The sequence below is a fragment of the Punica granatum genome, unplaced genomic scaffold, assembly GCF_007655135.1.
Source record: "Punica granatum isolate Tunisia-2019 unplaced genomic scaffold, ASM765513v2 Contig00650, whole genome shotgun sequence".
Classification (NCBI taxonomy): Eukaryota; Viridiplantae; Streptophyta; class Magnoliopsida; order Myrtales; family Lythraceae; genus Punica; species Punica granatum.
Genome location: NW_022204492.1, coordinates 58,918 through 83,851, shown reverse-complemented (window position 1 = coordinate 83,851; position 24,934 = coordinate 58,918). Strand labels below are relative to the sequence as shown.

General features: G+C 35.0%; 2 protein-coding genes across 3 annotated transcripts; both read right to left on the bottom strand.

The window, feature by feature from the left end:
* Positions 1-1,887: 1,887 nt before the first annotated feature.
* LOC116191994 (auxin-responsive protein SAUR40-like) lies at positions 1,888-2,708 on the bottom strand. The gene has a single exon (XM_031520372.1). It carries the CDS (start codon positions 2,413-2,415, stop codon positions 1,978-1,980), a length of 438 nt encoding a protein of 145 aa, XP_031376232.1. The 5' UTR covers positions 2,416-2,708; the 3' UTR covers positions 1,888-1,977.
* A 17,132-nt stretch (positions 2,709-19,840) lies between these two features.
* On the bottom strand, positions 19,841-23,116 carry LOC116191998 (dolichol kinase EVAN-like). 2 transcript variants are annotated; one of them, XM_031520378.1, is made up of 8 exons: positions 22,910-23,116; positions 21,567-21,756; positions 21,398-21,463; positions 21,185-21,273; positions 20,974-21,088; positions 20,734-20,785; positions 20,544-20,644; positions 19,841-20,367 (listed from the first exon to the last, which is right to left on the bottom strand). In XM_031520378.1, the coding sequence occupies exons 1-8, from the start codon at positions 23,098-23,100 to the stop codon at positions 20,254-20,256; spliced, it is 918 nt and encodes a 305-aa protein (XP_031376238.1). In that variant the 5' UTR covers positions 23,101-23,116; the 3' UTR covers positions 19,841-20,253. The 2 variants fall into 2 exon arrangements, with proteins under 2 accessions (XP_031376238.1, XP_031376239.1); XM_031520379.1 differs by lacking the exon at positions 22,910-23,116 and adding an exon at positions 21,847-21,968 and having other exon boundaries at positions 21,567-21,676.
* Between the last annotated feature and the right edge of the window lie 1,818 nt (positions 23,117-24,934).

The following is a 24,934-nucleotide window of genomic DNA, read 5'->3' as shown; positions in this document are numbered from 1 at the left end:
CAACACATTTAAGTTAAACTCAATCGCATTATTATGATCAATGTTATCAGAACTGGACCAGATGATGAACTGGAAGGGGGATGGGTTCATGGGTTTATGGGTCCAACCGGGAGTTCGATGGGTCGGACTGCACGTTTAATTAAAATAAAATAAATATTCATATTATTAAAAAAAATTATGATAATTAAGATATAAGTACGATGATTTCAAAGAAATATAAGAATAGTATAAGAAAATATATATATTTAATATTTCTTACTCCAAAATAAATATTGAATTTTAATAAATACTTAAAAGTAGAGTTTAAAAAATAAGAAAGTAGTGATGGCTTGGTTGGTAATATACTAATATGGGAAGCAAGAAGTTATGAGTTTAAATTCTTACACAATCAGACAATTTTTACACTAAATAAAAAACTCATATAACCCATAAAACCGGCCTGTTCAATGGAATTTTGCTCAAAACCGACCGGTTTAATGGATCCGATGGTTCAAATCTACAATTTGAATTTTTAAGCAAACCAGACCAGACATGGTGCCAGTTCTCGATCTGGCTAGTCGAACCGGGTCCGGTCCGATTCTGATAACAATGATTATGACACTTTAGTAAGTAGACTGCTCAACATGTCTAGGGTTTTATGATACATTATGGCATGGTCACATACCTAAGAATACAGGTAGCTCAATGAAAACACAAATTAAACAAATACATGTTGATTAACATTTAGTTCACCGCCAACACCTTCACCTTGAATTTTGATTGCTTATTAGGATGACTTTATTTATTGTTCACAATGAAATAAAAACAATAGCCATTTCTCACTTTTATTTGAAAGGGCGAAAGATCTAAAATAATGTCACGAAATTGGAACAATTTATCGACATTTGTTGGTATCAATACAAGATAATATCATTGGAACATGCGGCCGTTGATCTCTCACTTCTATCAACAATTATGTTGTAATTTTCAGTTGGACAAATTAATATGAAATAAAAATAAGTTGTGACCTCTTAAAAATATAATAAATAGAAATCTATAACAAACAAATCATCATGTAATATAATTGGATAAACATAACTAATAAAAAATCAAGTTCTTCGATTCGTAATATATACTTTGATCCGCAATATTCTCTTTTGAATTCTTGAAAATGGGATAAGTGCCCATGATCCGAAACTAAAAAATAGAAAAAAAAAATAGACCAAGCCTGAAACCCTTTCCTTTTAATTTTGTGAGGAAGAGCTCTGTCACACTAGCACGAGGCCTCACCACAACACACACCCACCCACCCGGGCTCCCGGCAAATGTTATATGATATGTCACGTAGAAAAGCAGAGTTTTGGGCTTCCGCCATCTTGAAAGCTTGCACATTGAGCTCGACAAGGAAAATGCAAGAGCGAGTTTGATTCTCGTTAATAGAACTATCAATTACTCTCTATTTAATTAGATTTCTATTTTTATGTATTAGTCCCTTGAACCTCTTTTGTGACAAAATATGTAATTTCAGCACTAGAAAATCTTAAGGGATTTTATCCCGTCATGCCGCGTGTGAAAGTTACCAAATTTAAATTGCAACAAATGGGTATATAAATATTAATTTTGTAAAAGATGTATCATAGTTCTCGCTAATTGTAGCAATTTTATTTATTACATATCATCATGAGATCACATTCTTCAAAATTATCTCAGAGCAGCACTGGGTTCAGCAATCTGAATTATCAAGTCACTAGCCCAAAGTTTTATCCCTTCGTTTCTTCCTATCTTCATGATATCACTAGATATCCTCAGTCAATTAGTTAAAATTAATTCTTATTCGGATTTTGTTATGTAGCTGCTTTTGATAGGTTTCAAGTTCTTATAATATAGATAAGTTTCACCCATATATAATAAAATTTGTCAACTAAACCACATCTCTCGTGATCAAATTGATGAGATTTTACATTTGCAAAATTATCATATTTTACCGAGAGCTATCAACTATACTGCCTTCACTAATAATTCATTCATTTGCACAGTAGTTTTACTGGAACCAACCCAGTCAGCAGCTTCATCACTGGAGTCTCCAGATTCCACTCCCTCGGCGAGTATTCTCTCGAGCTCGCTCAGCCTGCACGGGATAGCCAGTGCTCCCCCGTGGTCGAACCCATACTCCTCGGCAGCCTGCTCCAAAAGCCTAACAAATCTGGGGTGAGTCAGGCAGCTGAGTGGGACCACAAACCTCTTTAGCTGCTCCCCGTCCACTGCAATTACTGCAAAATGCCCTTCCTTGACATCCTCCGGGACATTCTGGGAGTCTCCAAACCTGTCCTCGAAGTCGTCGTAGGACTCCTGCTTCCTGCCGAGTAACAGGCTGATCTTATTCAGCTTCCCGACAGCGGTCTTGAGCTTCACAATGCCAGCTGGCTTGTTCTTCATGCCGTCGATTCTGAGCTTAGCCGTGGGTGTATATGCAACTAGGGTTTTTGCTGGAAGGTGTTTCCGGAGTACTTTTTCTCGTTAGGGCTTTCAGTTTTTTTTTTTTTGAGTGAATGCGTATTGGGTGGCTTTGGGGATTGAGTAAGAAGAGGCTTATATAGAGTGTTGAAGAGGAAAAGATAAGATCGGAAGGGTCAATAAGCATAATTGACGAACGGATGATAAATAGAGGAAAATGTGGTGAACAGGACGGCATTGTCGTCATACTATTCATATAGAGATTATCGCACGGACACCAGTTAATTTCATGCACACGTCACACCTTTTTCGTTACACAAGAAATACATATATATCACTTACAAGTTGTGTGTATATATACACACAAAATACTGATTATACTGATATAATACCATATTTATAAAAGGATGTAATATATTATGCAGGTATGTAAAATGTAGGTCATCAAGAGGTTGGGGACTCTTAAACGATGAGACCCAAACTCCACATAAACCATTTATTTATTTTTTTGTTTGGCCAGTGTGGGATAAATATATCTTTTCACTCTCAATGTCGGTTGTCACATGGCAACGTGTTATCTATTTCGCTTACCTACATATACCACGTGTGCTTAATCACCCGTTCTCAATAACATTACCTCAAGACAAACTTCTTTTTCCGCTTTCTCGGATTTTTGCAAGACCACGATTTGGGTATCGCCTTCCGCAGTTTGAACTTTTTTGTAGGTAGATGCAGTTTGAACTTGTAACCACGAGTTCTATTTTCTCTTCTACACTCAGACTTACTGATAACAAGGCGGGCTTCTAAACTATGTCAAATCTTCTGTTTACGGGTTATTGGGCTCCTATCTATTACAAAAGTTTGTATTGTGCTAGGTAGTAAGACTCAAATTCCATATTAACTTTTTTATTTCATTTTGTTTGATTGGCACGGAATCGATATCTCTTTTCACTCTCGATAAGATCCTTGACTGCGATTATATTTATCTATCATAAACTTTTAGACGTGATCCCAAATCATCTAATAATGAAATCATCTAATAGTTTCTTGTCCGGCTGTACTATGCGGGAGGATTTAATTGTTGGGGGAGACCGTTGCATGTGGGAGAATGCTCCCGCAACTCTCATCTAACTATGATACGTCCCTTTGGTGCTAGTCACTTCTTGCCTTCCAAGCCTTCAAAGCAAATAAAAGAAAAAAAAAAGAAATAATGAATATAATATTTTTCCGTATTATGAATTTCAATTTTCACACCTCTTGCAATCTGGAAGCTTCCTTTAACTTTTGATGTCTCAATTCATTTGGATTTTTTTTTTCAATTATAAGGGAGGCCCATATCCGGGGAAAAGAGTGTTGTTAAATTTATACCGTCCCCTATTTCATATGTCACTACAAGTCGAACTTAAACAAAATATTTTTTCCTAGTAGATGTGATCCTTTGGACATAGATCCAATTAGAGGCTAGTACAATGAAATTGAAATACTAATAATTAATAAAGGAATATAGATAATCTCACTGGGTATCAAACCTGAAACATTTTAATTATAAGACGAGAGCATGCGTGGCAACTCTACGCCTCATTCATTTGGATTTTACTCTGCAGGTCTGAACATACAATTAATGTCTTGCAACTGATAGAAGAGACTGATGAATTTATATGTATACACCTCAGATGGTAAATTAAGACTGATACTGTGGAATGTATGTTGGGAGAAGGCACCAAATCTCATAACAAACATAACCAAATTGTTCTGTCCAATTTTACGGAGGAGGACATCCTTTGGTACCCTTTCATTTGTTTCTATCTGTATCGTATGTAACCAAAGCTATGAGCATATGCGTTATTCTTTCGACTAAACTTGCATATGTTGCCTGGCGTTAGTCGGCACATCTGATTCTGATTTCCAACAATAACGTTTGATTTGGTGAAAGCTACCCATCGTTTCCAATATTAAACATAGTTTTCTGATATGTTAGGAAATATATACATGCAGGCAAATTTATCTCTGTTTATGTAAATATAAGCAACTATTTATATATATATATATATATTCACATTGATTAATTGAAGCCATATCTATATAAATCTACAGAAATCGACATAAATAAATACTATGAACTTGCATCCTTTTGAACATTCTAAGGGAGAGTATGGAAATTGTTCATATTCTTACAATCTTTCTTAGTGTTATGTTATTTTTTTGGGTACGACATTGTTGTCGTTTTTTAATAACTTGATTTATTATATTATATATATAAGTAAATTTTTAATGAGTCAAAAAGTAAAAGAAAGAAATTTATCCATATACGCATATCGGTTTTTTAGGCAATTTCAAGTGAAAAAACTAATGAATTATTTAATTTATAAAAAAGGAAAAAAATTGCCCCATCACTTTTTTTTTCTCTTTTTTATGCTCGAAACCCCTCGTCACCTTCCTCAGTAGACTTGTATTCTTTTGATTGTTGTGAGGCAGAGCATGGAAGCTTTTCATACTCTAGCAATCTGTCTTAGTTTTATGTTATTTTAATAATTTAATTTATCATATCATTTATTTCATATAATTTTTAAGGAATAAAAGAAAGAAATTTCATCCGCCTATCTATTTGATTTATTAGGTAATATAAAATTAAAACTTAAATGGATTATTTAATTTATGAAATTGGAAAGTAAATCTATGCATTACCTTTTTTCCTGGTCGAACCCCTCTTCACCTTCCTTATCAAAATACACAAGCGCAAATACCTGTGAATACGTCGATTTTTTTTCTCCTGTGTTCTTCTTTTTATTCGTTTTGTGTTTTTGTAATTTTTTTTTCATTTTTGCTTTGTTCATGAAAGTTTTCCGTCCCAACTTAGTAAACACATCAAGATCGTGGCTACTATCCTTTATGTATATTATTTTCCAATCTTAAAAGTATCTTCCTTTTATTTCTAATAGTATTTTCCATCATTAATTTAGTTGTTCCTATTCTAAAATGACTTTATGTTTTATTTTTGTTGATATTATTCTTCTTTTTCCATATTCTATAGCAAGATGCGAAGATATCAAGGACGAGGAGTAAACACAATTTTGTAGTAGCAACAAATATAATTTATGTAAAAAAGATTTTGCTCATTTTGCAACTTTGCATTTATATAATTTTATTTTATAGTTTATATTGAAATATTAAATTGATGAACAGGTCTTGTAAGAATCATTTTTTTGGCCAAAGGTCTTAGAAGAATCGGTGTGTCTAGAAAGAAAGACCTCCGGCTAAATGAATAATCTTACTTGGTTAAAAAGTAGAGGTAACATTTATAAGGGCAATATATCAATGGCTCCTAAGGTTCCCAAAAATGTCAGTAAAAACATCCAACCAAGCACATATTGTTTATAATTAAATGTAATCGGTCAACAAAAATACTTTCAAGCAAAAATATCTAACTTTATCATTTTTTTGGCAATTTTTTGTTTTGTTACATTTGAAATATTAAAACATGTTATTTTTAACAGCACATAAAAATGATATATACTTAAAATTGTGTTGTGCTTTTGTTTTAAAAAATAGAAAGTAAGAAGGGATATCTTGGGTCTTTGCGAAGGCATCGTTGGACCTTTGACCATATGGGGAGTAACAATTCCATTTGCAATAGTTCAGATAGTGAGATTTTACTCTTGAAAGTTTGAGGAGTGACAATTAGCAAGAAGGAAAAGTTTAGGGAGTAGGATTGATATTTACCCGAATTTTTCAATCACATAATGCTTTCTCTTAAAATCTAAATCTGTATCGACGAGTCATACGTAGACCTTAGAGTAGTTAACATTCCTATTTTGCAGATGGTGTTGATTTGGCATAGTATTCAGTAATTCAATGGGTTATGAATAATTCAAATTGATCTACTAATGTATCAAATTCTTTCAATCATGGACTTTTGTCAAAGTTTGATTTTTATTCTTTCACTTTTCTCGTGAAGATGTCCTACCCCATTATGTGGGCGTAATTCCATGTACCTCTTATATAAGTAATTCCAGTAAATACATATTTAGGCAGAATGACATTCACACAACACATTAAATAGATAGAATACTCTAATGATAAAAAACGTAAGGTTCACTTTGAATTAGAAAAATATGTATATAAAACACAACAAAATAATTAACAAATATATATTCCTTAGATCTTTATAAATAAAATATGCGTACGTATATTTTTTGACATTTTTCACGTACTTACAACATAGAAACTTAGAAAATTCTTACACCTCGAAGCATATTCGCCGGGCTCATTTCATTCTTATAGCTGTTTGACACACTGACCATTTACTACTAAGTGGTTCCTCTTTATTTTATATATATATATATATATATATATATATATATATATTGGGTGATTCTTCTCTATCATATTTTGATTGAAACTATACAATGTTTATTTCGACAACGAATTAATTGCCAAAACAGTACATGTTCTTGACTGAGTTGACCAGTTTAAAGAGCCTATTGCCAATGATAGATTAGATATTTAAGGTGATAAAGAAGTACTTTTAAGAGGTCCATTTCCATGCCAGAGAATAAGATTGAATACTACGCATCTGAAATTTGTTATGGTCAGCGATTCAGCGCTGATCTTTCCATTCCCAGGATTGTGAGATCGACCAAGAGATAGTCCATGCCCCGGCATTGCCTGAACACCATCCTCGAGTTAAACTTGTTACAAATCCGAGTGACAGTAAATTCGTGAGAATCAAACGTATCTAATTATATCAGTAAATTTGTACGAAACATTGTTCATCATGAATGGACAACACTTGATCCGAGGTGGGCGACGTGGACGTCCACGCAACGCCAACTTTTTTTGATCGGACGACTGATGTCAGATGCAATGAGAGGCGCAGATGGAAGCTGTAGATCGTGTGGTGGAGATATTAGAAGCATGTATGGCATAGACATCATATGAAGCACGCCTCCTTACAAAATCTAAAAATATGAAATTCAAAGAGTGATATACCTTTTTTTATCAAATAGAAAATAGAAAATAGATAATAAACAGGTGTAGATAATTTCACTATGAAAATTGAATCCGAAACCTCCTAATCACAAGACGAGACAGTGTGCCATGATGTTGCACCCTCTTTTTCCAGCAAATGTTACTTATATATCATAGATGAGTAACATTCAATCAAGATGTCTATAAGTGCAATCTTTTAAGACTATTATGAGCTCGGGTTTTTACTATATTTGATTGCGCGCTACTCTTTCAAGCATGCAAGTAATATTCACACAGTATTTATTGTCTGTTCCACTTTGAAAATATATAAAATTTAATTGATAAAATATTAATCGAATGGTAAGCAGTTTCAAATCCCATAAGGAAGATATTATAAATTTGAGTCTTTGAAAGCGCTTTTATTTGGAATGAAATAACTTTTAATATATCATCTTCCAAAATTGCAAGATTAACTTCTCCTATAATTTTACACGAAGAGGTGTAAAAAGTGTGGCAACATGTGAGAGTCTACATGCATCTCGTCCCATGCTGCCAAGCGGATTGATCCAGATTAGTTTCCATTTCAAGTTATTTTAATTTCTTCCCTTATCAGGTAATTTTCGTTTGTAGAGCTTGATGCATTTAGTATGAGATTCGGGGACGGAAATAAAGAGGTACGGATTATCCGATCAAGGACGAATAGTGTTATTGCATTAAGCTTTCTTAATTCGATCTATGAGAATTGAGCGCAAAATATTTTGGTTCTGCAGCACCTGCATGCACTAAACGAACACATCTTCTCCTTTCTAGCTATTAGTCATTTCCAGTAATATATGGTCAGTAGCTGATCGTTTTTCGCGTTATATATGTATATGTATATGCATATGTATATGTGTGTATATATATATAGTTTCACATCTAATTCTAAAGCTGCTTAAAGGTGGTCCATTCACGAGTTCCCTTCTAGGGGGAGCAAACTACTGGTATTAGTGCCTACCACTATACCCTCATCGCCGGTGGCCGTATCACTGATTGTGATATCTCATATGATGGCGTGCCAACAATATATACATATACATATATATTTATGTATACATATATATATATATGCTGGCATTGCTGATTTTTCTATCAGTTTTGCGCTATCACTCAAACTCATCTACCTAGCCGGAAAGAACCCATTTCTCTGGGTAATTAAACATTGATGAGTACGGAATCTTCAAATAGATCACATGAAAATTATATGTTATTTATTACGAAATTATAAAGATCGACAACTAGCGGCATTGTTATGTGTGTGAAAAATATATTCACTAGTTAGTCCATGAGTTTATGGGTTTTTTTTTTCTGTGTGTACCATGATTTTCGAAAGTTTAATAGGTCCCGACTAATTCAGTTCAAGCCCGGTTGACGAGTTTATGAGTTTATTATTAGGTGATGTAAGCAAGAATGCAAATCTTGCCAATCTTGCCAGTTGTTTAATGCTTAGATCAGCCAACTATAGAGTCCTGAAGGGCTTCATACGTTGAAAATGTTACGTAACCTGACTGTTTTGATGCTTTTAAACGGGTCTAATTTCTCAATCCTAGTGAATACCATACAGTCAATCTTAGTAAACTCCAACGTTTGTTCGAGTCTTTATTTAATCTAACACCATTTTTCTTTTCTTTTTTTTTTGGAATAATCTAAAACTTTTTAATAATGCACTCTGGTTGCGTTCAATAGCATTATTGAGGACTGTTGCATTGATGTATAGCTCTTGTTTAATGGAGACGACACTTCTCATGAAGACATGGATTAGGCTTGCCATAAAGACATGCATGCATGCATGTGCATGAAGTAGCAAATTACCTAACAAAAGATATTTGTTGCTTCCAATTCTTCCCTTATTTATTTTCTTTTTCCCACCTAGAAATTAGTGAAGCTATGGAAGTCATTTTTATTTTCAACAAGTTTCCCTTCCATTTTTTATCTAATAGGAATATTCATTTCCCAGTGTCACTTACGTTGGAAGCTGAGAATATACTTTGAATTAACAGATCATAATATTTTTCATATATAACTTTCACTAGGGAGCTTGTAGCATTATATAGTGGGAGGTTCAAATTAAACACTAGCTTTCACTGTGGGTTGATTTGAAAGGTTCACCATTTCTTCCTTTCAAATAAAGTTTCGAGTTCGAATTCTGTGAATGACTCTTTAGTAAGTTCACTTGACTATTGAATTTTTAAATATTAGGTAGTGCACATTAAATAACGAAAAATTAAGCTATCATGTAAATATTTATATGTTTTTCAGTTTGTTTTTTCTGTTGTAGTTTACTTTAAAGAATCCTTTCTATGTTTTCTTTGTAATTTATTGTTGAGTATCCTCTACCTTTTTTTTTCCCCCCTAAATAACGATAAAATCCTCGTTACTTGCATGGGGAAATAAAAAGAGTTGATGATTGGAGACCCCCAATCATACTGTTCTTTACCTCCTACTTCGTTTTTAGACCCATAAATGGACACTACCATAATTACTAACCTATTAGTATTATTTGTGTATGTTCAATCTCGGTGCGTGACTGTTATTTAAAAAAAAATGTACTTATACGTAGTAAAGAATAATGTTAAAGCTAACAGCTTAAGCAATTCACTTGTTTGAATTATAATATTTTTATTAATCATATTCTTAGTTCAATTGATTTTGTTATGGAATCTTAACATTGTATATGATGTGTGCATATCACCAAATACCAAAGTTATTTAAAGAACATACCGGACGCCATTCCAATATAGCCCAATTTTAATTTTCTTTACTGATGATTAATTAATTAATCAATTAATTCAACCGATGCTACTCTTCTTACTATTCGAACTACTCAGTGGAGCAGCAAAGTCTCCAATAGGACGAAAGAAATAGACCCAACAGAAGATCCAATTGCTCTCATTTAAGAGAGAACATGCCGGGGCCAAATATCGTCTGAACAATCATTTCTTATTGATCTCTCTACCTAAAAATAATGCTACAAAGTTTTAAACTGCTTTATATATATTTATGCCTTAGTAGACACCTCATTCAAATTATACACTTAAGGCTTAGCATCTGTTTTTTTATTCCAGAGAAGTGCTAAAATTAATTTTTTAGTTATACTGAAAATATAATTTTTCAGCATTTAGTTGGATTTAATTTATTTTTGTAGCACAAAAGATTGACTTAATTTAATAAGTTAAGTAAAAATGCACTTAGTGATTCAATAAAACAAAACTCTTTTTTTTTAATGACTTAACCGATCATCAAATCATGCATTTTCAATAACTTGCGGGGGAGATGGGCGTGCAGAGAGACGGGAACAAATGACTGGGTTGAGAGGGCGGTGGAGGCTCAGATTTTGGCCGCCATCGCCTTAGACGAGGCCTCTAATAGTCTCAAGGGTCATTGGGAGCCTCGTCTGGGCAGTTGTGGATGTCAAATTGAATGCTTAAAATTTAAATATATACTTATGTGGTATTTGACAAGTTAAGAGCTTAATTAGTTAAGAAAAGAAATGTACAGAAGAGAGAATAAATGATAATGATGAAAATATATTTTATGAGGAATAGAGCGCCAATAAGTAAAAATTAGATGAAAACCCACGCATTGCTCATGAATAATTAATAACTTTTGATAGAAATTAATATTTTAAATTAAATATGTTATGAATTTTTCAAAAAAATTATGGATTTAGAAATTATTTCACTTGAAAATTAAATGAGTTTATTGGAGGACTACTGATCTTTCATCCAAAGATAGAAAGTTTATTTTATAAATATTCATTAACAGACACATAGAAAAACATTTAAGTCATATATACATGAAATATCTTTCCTCGATATTAAAGGAATACATACTATTTAAGATAATTATATGACGAGAGCAGAACGATCAGAAAGTGTACATTTCTCATAGATGGAATTACCATATAATTTCCATGTATAACCAACCGGTAGTGAAAATAAAATATATCTTGCAAGATAATAATTTGAAGATTTATCTAATAAATAGTACCTAGTATAAGATTAAAAAAAAAAGAAAATCTATAGAAAATGGGAAGAATAATATTAAAAATTAATTATGTTAGGTTAGATTAATACAAAGTTTATACTGTACATCATTTTTGAATATAAACTTTATAGCAAAAGAATTATTGACCACTAAAATAGTTCAAAAACATAAAATTTATAACAGGGAGTGATGGAAGTGACTTAAATTGTATCACAAATTTCTTCATTCTAAGAATTTTCTAGAGAAATCACTGCATTTAAATATAAATCTTGCGGTCACAACTAAAAGAAATCATAAAACTGTATAAATTGGAAAAAAAAGTTAATGTCGAGAAAAATATTCTTAAAAATCAAAGAATTTTAAAAAGATAATGCTAACTCCGTCAATCTTCCCAGAGTATAGGTCTGACTGTAGTTTGTTTATCAAACAGTATAAAGCCAATCATAGAAATTTTAATTGAACAAAATATATTATCAATAAGAAATTTAAATTTACTTAAAACTTGGAATGCAGAGAAGAACCTTCGCATAGAGTTTGATAAAACTTGTTGGGAAAGGATCACCGAATAACTACATACGCGAGTTTTCCCACATTGTGTGATCAAAATATGATCTTAGGAAGATAGACAAACACCGAGATTTTTAATGTGAAAAACGCAACGTGGGAAAAACCAACAGGACGAACTCTAAATCAACTTCGCTAAAACAATAGCGGTTACGCATAGCTTTTCATCGACAAACCCTTGGATCCAAACTCAAGAGACACATTCTCTTCTATCACAAAAATCGAAATTCATCACCCGAAAAAAGCGGTTACAAACTCAGCCAAAACAACATTTACAAAATTCAAATCAAAATTGTGACTGCTCAGAACCTTGTCCTAGAAGTCATGATGACGCTACCAAAATTTCATCTCAATCGAAATTCATTTGACATCTTGATCGAGGCTTTATCTCGTGTTGGTCGAAGCTCTTTAACAGACGATTTTCTCCTATATTCTTTCTGTCTACTGCTGCTCTGTTCTGCTTGGCTTGTTTATTTGTGCATATTAGCTTATGCCGCTTGCACACATAATACTCCTCCAAATTCTCAACATTGATAATGAGAATGCAAATATATATTGATATAGCGTAAATGGTATAACCAGTAAACTTTGGAAGGCATATATGCATATGGCCAAGTAAATTATTTTAATGTTCTTAGTGGGCTATATACCACTATATATAATTTATATCTATATATTCTACTACATATTTTCTTCCCTTTTGTATGCAATCTATATATTCTGCTATATAATTAAATAATAAAATTTTAAACAATCTGTATTTATTTCCATACTGTATTATAATGACATGGCTAAGTGAGAGAGGTCCATTTTTTTATTTTTTATGATGTGACGACGTGAAAATTCGGCTTGAACTTTGTTTTCATATATATATATATATATATATATATATATATATATTGACTTATTTCATTAAATTAAATCTTTTTCTTACTCATTAAGTGGTTTTTGACTCAATGATTAAGTATATTAAATCATTATCTTTCATTTTTCTCTTTTTTCGATTACATGGGAGACCCAGAGACCTAGTGCAAGAAATGAAAATTCTAAGGCTTTGTTTGGGAATGGAGTGGAGTTAAGAATCCACTTCGTTCTAACTCCAAATAATTATATTTATTTGGGGTTGTAATGATTGTGTTATTGAATTATGAAAAAAAGTGGAAAAAAGTAATGAATAGTTGAGAGAAAGTAATGATTATATTGTTAAATTGTAAAAAATGTATGAATAGTTGAAAGAATTTAGTATTAAAAATTAAATTGAATGGTAGTTAAGATAAAAAAATAAGAAAAAGGAAAAAAATAATTATTATGTTGTTGAATTGAAGATAAGTGTAGTTAATGTGGAGTAGAGTTAAAAAAAATTATTTGCCAAACAAGACCATATCTAATAAAAAAGCACATGCAACCAATATGAGGATTGAACTTGTGACTTCTTGGTCGTCATACGAGAGCGTGCGGCACTGCTCTATACTGCTTTCATTTCTTTCATTTTTCTATTTATTTCCTATACATTTTTCCATAGAACTAACTTGTAACTAACTTTTAAGTATTTATTTAATTAAGTTGCAATCAGGGGCGGAGCCAATGAAAGAGCGGGGGGGCAATTGTCCCCCCTGAACTTTGAAATTTTAAAATTTTACCCCAAAAGTATGAGTTTTTTTATGTAAAAATAGTATTTTGCCCTCCTGAACTTTGAAATTTTTAAATTTTGTCCCAAAAGTATAAGTTTGCCCCTCTGGATAAAAATCTTGGCTCCGCCCCTGGTTGCAATCAAATGCAACCTTAGTTCTAATTTCAAACAAACATGCATGTTTAGTGTGGATAGATACTTCATATCATTGTGTTGGTATGGTACAACAAATATTGCTAATGATAAGATTAGAACTGTACCATTCAAGAACACGGTCAAAGTCTGATTGATGTGATTCGTGAGATTAAGAAGACTAGCTGTAACGTTCCGTTGGGAAGGTTGGTTGTCTCCTCAATCCTGTCAACTTCACCGGGTTTACCCCTCTATTCAATTTTCAGTGATATTTTCTTCACGTTAGAGGATGTCTTCATGCCGAAAAAAAAAAAAAAAAAAAAAAAAGAGGTTGTCTTGAGCGGGACCCGCCCCATAATTCAATTTTGTCACATGAAATCGCTTCCTTATAGTTGGGCAGGAAAAAGTAGGCAAAACATGTACTACTGTTTTATGTCCACGTTAGGCTTGAGCTGAGCTGGAAAAGAAAAAAGTGAAAAAGGTCAATGACATGGGCATCTTTAAGTTGCTGTGGGTCCCTTTAACATTTGCCTAGCTAGAACGAGATATTTCGGGCCCTTGAGGAAGTCGCCTGCCATAATGTACGACCAATCTCTCGATTTTATGTCCACGTTAGGCTTGAGCTGAGCTGGAAAAGAAAAAAGTGAAAAAGGTCAATGACATGGGCATCTTTAAGTTGTTGTGGGTCCCTTTAACATTTGCCTAGCTAGAACGAGATATTTCGGGCCCTTGAGGAAGTCTGCCATAATGTACGACCAATCTCTCGATTTTATGTCCACGTTAGGCTTGAGCTGAGCTGGAAAAAGAAAAAAGTGAAAAAGGTCAATGACATGGGCATCTTTAAGTTGCTGTGGGTCCCTTTAACATTTGCCTAGCTAGAACGAGATATTTCGGGCCCTTGAGGAAGTCACATGCCATAATTTACGACCAATCTCTCGATTAAAACTGGTTGAACGACTTTATGAAATTTTCACGTTACCGATATAAGGCTCAACTCTCACGTTACCGATGCGTGCATCATGCGCCGCATGATGCACGCATGCATGTGCCGCATATTTAAGTGGGAACCGGAGAAAGTAGCAATGATATAGGGCAACGTCATTTGATGGCTATATTTCAGATTGGAGAAATGGTCACACACACAGCGGGGTAGCATGTTCTGCCGGCACCAAGTAGCATCAATTTGGAGCCGCAAAAGGTTAGATGTTGTTTCAATAGAAAAGTCCCATCTTCCAGCTGATGTATATGTCATTTTTTTCTCGGCAAATGGTAAGATTCAAAAAAGTATTCTGAAATTGTTACTGATAATTTATTTCGAATCAATGTGATTATTTATGAATCATATTTTTTAAAAGGATATCGCGTTCTCTTTAAAATATCTTTTACAAGTTGTAATAATAAGATCTAATTTTCCTTTGACATGTCAAATAACATATTTTATATATATTTGGGGGGCAGGAAATGTGGCCTAGTCTATGTTTGGATTGGTTCAAGGAGATCTTTTTGCTTACCCTCTCTCATGTTGAACAGATAAGAATGACTATTCGATCATTCATACATACGTACATATACGTACATCGCATGCCAATCGATGTCTCAAGACAAAGTCGGGATATCTGAAGATATCAAGCTCGAGGAGAATATACCAGTAATGACAAGAGGACTTGGCGATGAATTGATAATTGCACACATTCGATGATCATATAATCTTGACTTTCATTGCACCAATCTGTTGCCAACTCCAGCAACAGCACAAGTAGGGATGGATTTATAAGGCGGAGGCAGTCGCGCACCCTAGGAAGTTAGAAAAATCTATACATTACGTCGAGTTTGTCCCTTTATTATTTCACGAAATTATCTTACTCGTTAACACTCGACTTTATGATTTCGCTTTCATCCTCCAACTCTTCTCGGTTTCCATGCTTCTGAACTAAATTCCTGAATCGGTCCCCGAGCACAATAAATTAGAAAAAGCTAGGTGAAAATACGAAAAAGAGATGAAAAGAAAATGAAAGGGAATACTATAGAAATTTCAGATGCGGGCAAGGACTGCGAAGGTATGCTGGAAAGGACAGACAGGGTATGGGCGGGGATTAAGTAGTGGGTTAAGTCGTTACGTGACAAGACAGTGGAGTCTTGATTCTGTACTTTCCGAACCTTGTCGGCTCCCTCCACGGGCTCCACCCCGCTCTTCCACCCGATTAAGACGCATCCCTTGCACTTCGTTTATTTTCTAAATAATAATCTTATTTAACTTAATTTTATTTTATTTTTTTATCGATTCAATAATATAATCATTACTTTTTTTAATTTAATAATAACTTTTTTTATATATTTTTCTAATTATTTTTTTAATAATAAATTATCCACCTACTTTCATATCTATATATACATACATACATATATCATCACACATCAATATATTTATCAACACTTATAATCATTGTATAAAATCAAGTTGAGTTAAATCATTATCTAACTTGAAAACTAAACGCAAGCTTAATAATTTCTCATATCTCTGTTGGTATATATTAATATGGAAGATTCGGATTAGTGAAAAGTCATATCCCCTTTAGCCCCGAAAGGCGAAAGATTTGTTGATATAACAATCTAAATTCATAGGGAGCCGCCCGTCATCAAGGCATTAGAAAGCTCTCCTAAATCGAGTAGATCCTCATACTGTATGTCTGACTATGCGTAAAACTCTTTGGCTTAAGAACTCTGATTCCGAAAAGGGAAATTCGAATCTGGGATCTTGAGGCAGCTGATTCGAGCCTTTTCAAATCTCTATTTGTTAATCTCCAGCAGACGATTTTCCTTCTGAAAGTACTTGCTTCCCGATCTTCTGGTATTTTGGAACATGCAAAATGAAAATAGCTTTTCTTCTCTAATTAGATGTGCCAGTGTGGCAAGGAAAGCACCGGCTTAATATAACTATAGGCGGACCGAGCAGATTGAAGTGTCCGTACCCTTTAAAAGGACGATTCACGAGAAGTTCAAACCATGCATGCAGGATCATCGTTTCAACACGATAACCATCTTTTATGCTGCGTTTAGGAGTACGTAAATAACGAGAAATAGCAGGACAACCAACGTGAGAAGGTAAGAATGAGAAGTTGATCAGACGAGTATGTCGGGGGGAATATATTATTTCCAGGATAGGACATGAAAATCGACTGCGACATGAATGGCAAGGAAAAGGATAGCAAAATTAAGGATGTACTGTGAAGGAAAGGATATCACTATTAAAGATGTACTGTGGATGGTACTACCCATTATCAATTTATTAATATACTATTATGTTTTTTCTTTTTCTTTTTTTTGGACATGTGAGAGGGCCCCTGGTCTTTACCCCAGTGATTTGTTTTGGCCTGTTCGTTCAGTCACCGTTGCCCCAGGTCATTGTTTAGATCCCACTGCACTATTTTGTATTCGCCATATGAAACATCGGCATCGATACGGGCTGAAGTTTCCTAAGCCGAATGGCCGGTTATCTTTTCATATTTGTACTCTATCATTCTGTTTCATTTTACAGTCTTGCGACTGATAAGAAATTCAGACTGATTTCTAACCCTTAGCAATCTCCTGCGAAAAAGCTTTTATATTTGTTAAGGTTAACATGGCTTTAAGAGTTTATGTGACGAGATGGAAGCACTTTGGACCAGTCATGAGAGTGAAATCTGTTTTGCTTTCAACATTATATAGAGTCATTGTACCCGCATGTTGTGCGGGATTATTATTTGCAGAAACCTATTGGATCTTCAAAAACATTAGTTACTATATAATTGCATGATTACATTTACAAAAGTATTAAGTTATATATTTCACATTAAAAATAATTTATTTTTATATAAAATTATATTTTCACTTAAAAGAATTAATTTATATATTATATAAATAAGATTAGCAAAATCACATGAATAAAATTATTTTAATTAAAATTAAGGTAATTAATTAAATATTTTAATTTCTAAAACAGATCTTAATTTTTAATATCGAAATTGTTGAATATATTTGGATTTATATATTTTATACGAAAATAAACGAATCATAGAATTTAAATCTTCAAATTTTAATAGAAATGAAAACTAAATTTACTCAATTTATTTTTGAACCTTTCAATAAATAATATGTTTTTAGCATTCTTTTTAAATTTTTCAAGTGTATTTAATACTAACATAGAACTTGTAATAGTTCTTCAATATTTCAAAACCTCCTTACAATTTCAATTATATAAGAATTACTTGAGTGGAGAATTTCACAAAAATATTTCAATATCTTTTTAAATTGAAAAACCTAATTACAGTTTCAAGAATATAATTAAGAATTTATAGAATTGAAAGCAAAAAAATAAAATATTCTAATTAATTGGATTCTAAAATTATATTTATTCATAAATTGTGGTGAAGCCAAAAATGACAAGGGTGAAACCAAGTTCTTCTTTACTTTACGTCTTGGCATTACAAATTATAGATTGATATATATATATGTGTGTGTGTGTATATTTGATGACGACGACGACGATGATGATAATAATAATAATAATAATCTCTAGTAATTATCCCATTAGGCTTAACCATAATTATATATATCCCATTTGACTTAATACTAATAATAATAATATTATTATTATTAATGAAGATGATGATGATAATGATAACAACAACAATTTTCCCAGCAATTATCCTATTTAGGTTAATAATAACGATATAGATATATAGTTTTAATGATGATGACCACGATAACAATAAAAATATTTCAACTATTCCATTTGGCTTAAATAATAATAATAATAATAATAATCTCCATAGCAATTATCCCATTTGGCTCAATTAGCTTAACCATAACTAAATATTTTCAATTTGGCTTAATAATGATGATGATGATGATAGAAATATTAATTATTTTTTAGTGAAAGTTATTGAAAGATTAGGCAAACGAATAGTCGGTGAATGGGAAGTCTCTATATTGAATTTTTGGACAAATATCGTGATTTGATGATTGTCCCAGCAATTATATATTATATATAGTATTGTAAAGACAGCAATACGGGATATGCAAACTGCACAATCCTGACAGAACAATTTGAGGACGTGTAAATTCGTCCTTGGTCGGGGCATTGTCCCACTTGCGGTTTTAGGCCGAGATATCTACTGAGCTCCGAGTTAATTATCACGCGTGTCGGTAGCTAACTGTTACGAAAATAATCTTGGGAACAGAATACTTGAAAAGGGAAGTGCAGCAACAGATGGGAAACGTGGGATAATAATTCCTCTGATAAAAAAGAAGAGGACCAATGGACGAATCACGTGTTTCACTGATAAATCATGGTACATTTATTCACATTGGCATCTTCGTGGCCATTCTGCTGCTGCCCACGCCCAAATCACCGCATCCTTTGATCCGTCTCTTCAACGACATGATGGTACAAAACCCACGTCGTCTATGTGCCCATCATACTGTTTATAATACTGTTACCAAGAGCATAATCCGAGACTTTTCGTGCCGCGTGTGCTGAAAACATTGACATTTACACTTGATCGTGATCGATATGGAATCTATTAGATGGCCATCCTGTCACCCCCCACTTGTTAGTCGAGGTGTTCGAGCTTGGCACCAATATAAAGTATTTCCTGTCCAAGTAACTATCTTAGTAGATGAGTTTTGAGAGCGTGATCGATAGACATTATTAACAGATGATATGTCCCACTGCACAGTAATATACATAGCCAAAAGCCCAGGAAGCGAACCGAGAACTCTCCGTATTGCGAATAATTAGGTTGGTGCCCATGCGTAAATCACCCTGCCCTTTGATTCGTCTCTTCGTCAACATGCCGTATTAACCCCACGTCCATGTGCCCATAATGCTGTTACAACGAGCGTATTTTGATATCGGGCATGCGCTGAAAAACATTAGTACATTATGAATCAGTAAAGTTGCCATGTCCGATATTGTCGAGACCGGTTAAAGTTGTCCTGTCCAATATCGAGTCAGTACATCATGTGCGTAGGTTGGAGCTGCTTTTGAACCAAATTGAACGTCATTAATTCAGAAGTCGAATTCATCAAAACGCAGACACAGCACAATGTTACTTGCATAACCAAGTGATTTCAATAGATAATTCACCGAGGGAGTATTATTACACTAATGTTACTCGCAGAAACAGAATACAACAGTTGGAACCTTGGCAACTGGATGCTGCCGACTCTACAATCTCCCGGAAAACATCATCACTCGTATGCGTTGATATATAAGAGGACTAAACTCGATATTACCAGTGCTAAGAGCTATGCTTTCTCTACTTGTGAATCTATACAGCAGGGTTCGATATCTCTGAGTGATATATCTACAAAAAAGTGTGCTCCAAGAGAAGCACAAGAATCATTAATATACAAAACATGTGAAAACATCTCCATCTGTTTCGTATGAAAGAATTGAGCAGTTTACGAGCTTCTTGATCAGTAATCTATGGTTAGGAGGTGGAAGGAAGCTGCTGCATCTACAGGCAGAGAAGGCTGTAAAATACGAGGGGTATGAAAGCATTGTCGAGTTGTGCAGTATAAGCCTCGAGCAAACCACTCGCTACTACGGCCAAAACCAACGAGGACCAGTGCTGCATATTATAAGTTACAAGTATTAAAACATGAAAACATCCAGGGCTTATGAAAACTTCAAATGACGAAAGAAATCCTCAATAAAATGGAAGTTCGCCAATATTAAGTAAAAGAATTCAAAGTTATCAGACCGAGAGAGAGAGAGAGAGAGAGAGAGAGAGAGAGAGAGATGGACCTGTGACAATATATATCCGCTTGAGGTCAAAACTGGGAGGAGAACAGAGCAAGCAACTAAAACAGATGTTATACCAGCTGCAGTGCCTTCAATAGTCTTCTCTGAAAAAGTCGTTCGATGTACAAAACCGTCAGCAAAGTATATGAAGAAATATAACACTAACATGGAAGATTAATAAATTAATACTTACTCCCCGTTTTGCTCCACCTAAGGACACCATACTTGTGGCCGACCATCGATGCCTGGAATAAAACAGCAAAGGGATCTCCAGCGATCAGAACGAGGCTTTTCAAGAAGGAGATGTATCTGCTTTTGTCTGCTTTATGCTCAGCAGACAAACAAGATGTAGGAACTCTAATGAACTCGATAAAGAAGTGAATACAATAACAATGATTATATCTTACACATCAAAATGAATGACCTAACTCACCATGGTGTCTCCGATCCCAAGGCTCAAAATTCCAGCGAAGGGTGCAAGAGGACGATCATTGTACCCAGAAGACATCCATATAGGAAGAGCACACCCCAATAAGAGAGAAAAGTGGCTAAACAATACAAAAATATGAGGAAAAAGTGAGCCAGGACACCAAAAATGCAACTAAGAATTACAGTTTCCTGCTTATAGGAGGCGGCTTAAATACCTTATAATTAGCAAATCAGAGTCACGATGGTCTGTGAATGCATTCATAAATTGGTGGACAGGTTGCCCCAAAGGCCAAATCTTCCAGACCTAGATAATAAAAGTGGTAGAGAACATTACAAGATATGAGAAAGCCATACTGATTTACTACCCTCTAAGCTTGGTATTATGAATCATAAGCAAAAAAATTGGAACGTAAGCTGATGGGACCTACTCGTATAATTTCCAATACCAAGAAAACTGCCACTGCTCCACCAAACGCAAGATCCAGGAACTCTGGCTGGAAAACAAGAACATTGCCATCGGATCATATTAAAACAATAGCTGAAGGAAGAGGAAACAAAATTTGGCAATGAGGATGCATTCTCCAGAAGTAAATTCACCTGCAATATCAGAGCAGGTGAAAACATTGAAACAGCCATCAGATGGTAATACTTTCGAAGAAGAATCCTTTCAACTGTACTGTCCTTTGAGATGTGGTAAAACCTTGAAACTGATGCATATATCAAAGCCGCCCAATACATACATAAGGATAACCTCTTTAGGGGATCTTGAAAAACAAAAGAAATGACCCTGCAAAGCAAAACGTTATTATGCATAACAAAGTATTATGATTGCATAAGAATCCAAATAAAGTGCAATAGTTTGCAAGGGAAGACATACCACAAAAGTGGATGCAGATTAAAATCTTGAACAAATTGCATCCAGGACGGAATGATGATGGTCAAGATAAACCCAAGGGATGTAAAGAATAAAATGGATTTGCTGAACTCGTTGCGTGCCCTGTCAAACTATGACAGATTTGGTCAAAGTGTTGACAAAAGGAGCTGTTGAGCGCAATTTGTCCTGAATCGGGCTGGGCCGAGCTAACTGAATGGGCTTAGGCCCAAATGAGCCCAGATTGCTCTAAATGGGTCGGGCAGAACTGAAATCGAGTCGGGCCAAGGTCCAAACCCAAAAATGAAACGGGTCGGTCCGGGTGTCATCACTTTCACCCGACTCTTCCCTGAACCCCGAAAGCAATGCCCTTCTACTTCGCAACCCAGATCACGGCCGTCGCTTCAGTGACGGCGTCGACTGCGCCGCCACCGGCCGTGACCATGACATGCACGGGCTGGAGAGATGGCTTGAGAGAGGACGGAATCGAGTCACCGAGAGCAACTGCAAGCCACGAGATTCGGACTCAGATGAGTCAGTAATCGATGATTCCGACGACGTGACGTAACTCGACTTCGATTCCGACTCACCGGCGACCGCAATCGACGACTTACGGCAACAACCGTGCAAGCGGGCTGCTTCCTTCGATTGCCCAGAGGGCTACCGCAGCCATTGATGCCCAACCTTTCAGCCACCACAATCCGACCCGTTAAATCCAAACTTAATTAAACTTCAATCACAGCAGCGAAGGAATAGAAAAACCAAAGTGCGTCATACAAACCGAATTTGCAGAGGTTAGAGCTTCATCAACCTTAATCAACGTTTTTATGACAGTAAACCAAACCAAATTGCAGCAAACAAACTTTAATGGCAACATCTTGCATGCATCCATCACCAGTAATGGAAAAATAGATTGCCAGAACAATAAACCCAATTGAAACAATCACAATCCGATTTCGAAGCCTAAACCATAATTTCCTAATCGACCCAATCAATTGACATGTAACTGGCTCTACCAATTGTTAGCCCAATGATCTTACATGTTGATGTCATCGGATCGAGAGCATACCTGAAGTGATTGTCGGAAGTCGAAGTCGAAAATCGGGATATCGGCCTTCCGGGCCTTTTACGTTTGACGCACCTTCCCTTTTCCTCTCTTCTACCGCCTACAGAGAGAGATGAGTATATATGCGTATGCACATGCAAGGGGATGCGGCTTTTAATAATTATGATCATGCATAACGGGTCCCCGGATACCATAACTCTCTCGATTGCGTTTAAGCAATCGTGATTATTGTAATATCTAATTCTGCTATTTATAGAATAAGAAAACACTCGCGGTATCTGCACATTAGGTCCCACGCTCTAACAAGACGTCCTTAGACCTAGGGGTGATAATTCGTGTCATATCATATTTATACATGTCGTGTCTAAACGGATTCGTGTTATCCAAGTCATATAACCCATACACAACACGATTATTAAACGGATCAGGTTTTGAAAACACGAATACGACATGTTTATATCTGTGTCAACCCGTACACGACACGTTTAAACCTGTTTATTGAAACGTGTCATAATAGATATACATATACACGACACGATTATAATCGATACCCGGACATGATAACCCGACGTGTTTATCTTATTAACCCGTTTTCTCGGACGTGTTAACACGACCCGTTTATCCGATCAACCCGTTTACCTGGACACGTTAACATGACTCGTTTATCCATTTAATCCGGTTACCCGGAGGGACACAAGAAAAGGAATGAGAACAATAACCCATTTATTGAAACATCGATACAACAACCCAAAAATTGGAAAGTGACTACAACAGAAACCCTTTAAAGATTCTTGGTGCAGTGATACAACAGCGATAAAAACCCGCATCGGTCTTTTATGGACAAATGACTGGATTAACCTGTAAAAATTGGTGCATAGATACAATGAGATTCCTTTGCTAACGGTTCTCCTCCAAGTATCCTTTCTAGCTTGCTCCTGGTTTCTCTAGTAATCAGCTGAAGGGTGATTGATGATCGCTTCTACTAGTTCGCTACATCGATTGGAAGCTGCATCTCGAAAGAGCTCTAGTCTAGGTGTTTCTTCCTCTTCCTATTTTGGTAGGTACAAAGCCAACTACATGATGGTGCATGAACAACTCCTTTCATTACCGTTCTCCAACTCCTCATCTGATTCACCAGTTTCGCTGCAATCACGTAGATATGATTAGCCAGAGAAATATAGTAAGGGAGTGAAGAAAGAGCAAGGGAGAAACAGAAGAAAGTGGCAATCGAATGCAAACATGGAAAAGTACTACAACAATCTTCTACTTACCTACATTTGGGGATCCAAAGGAAAATGAAAATCGTATGATTGTGATATCGGGGGTTACCAGGACAGTTCATTCCAGTAGCAAGTGAATGCTCTCAAACACAGTTCCAATATCAATAGATAAAATAAAAAAATAAAAATTCTCCCAACAAGTAATTTTCGAGAATGCTAATAGTCTACCATATTGACACATTGCCTTTCACTTATTTCCAAAGAACGAAGGATGTCAGAAGATTTGGGAGGCCCATCATAAATTTCAGCCACCATTGCCTGAATAACTTAAAAGCCCCCCGGTTCAATCTGGTCAAACTATTGCGTTCTCATTGCACTCACCAAATAAAACGTATGAACAGATCACATGCTGCCAATTTAGCTAATGGAAAAGCAATAGCATCGGTTTTATCAAGAGCAACAAGCCACGGACACCATCTTTGAGTTGGAAGCTTTCCCAATTGACTAGAGCCGAAAGGGGGAACAATTATGACCGGGTAAATGATGATGACCATTGTATTATGGGAAGACAAGGGTGGAATTAATCAATAAAAGGACAAAGATTGTATGTTGTAAACTTTCCTAGAGAACTTCCTCAGAAATTTATTATGTTTCATAATATGCCAAAGTGGAAATGCACATTGGTGGGTTTAATAGAGTATATGCAGTCCCTGCAAATAAGTTGAATAATAAAGTTTGAATACCTGGGTTCGAACTCCCTAATCTCCATGAGCTCATTGCCACGGGCACCTGTCCATTGAACTCTTCT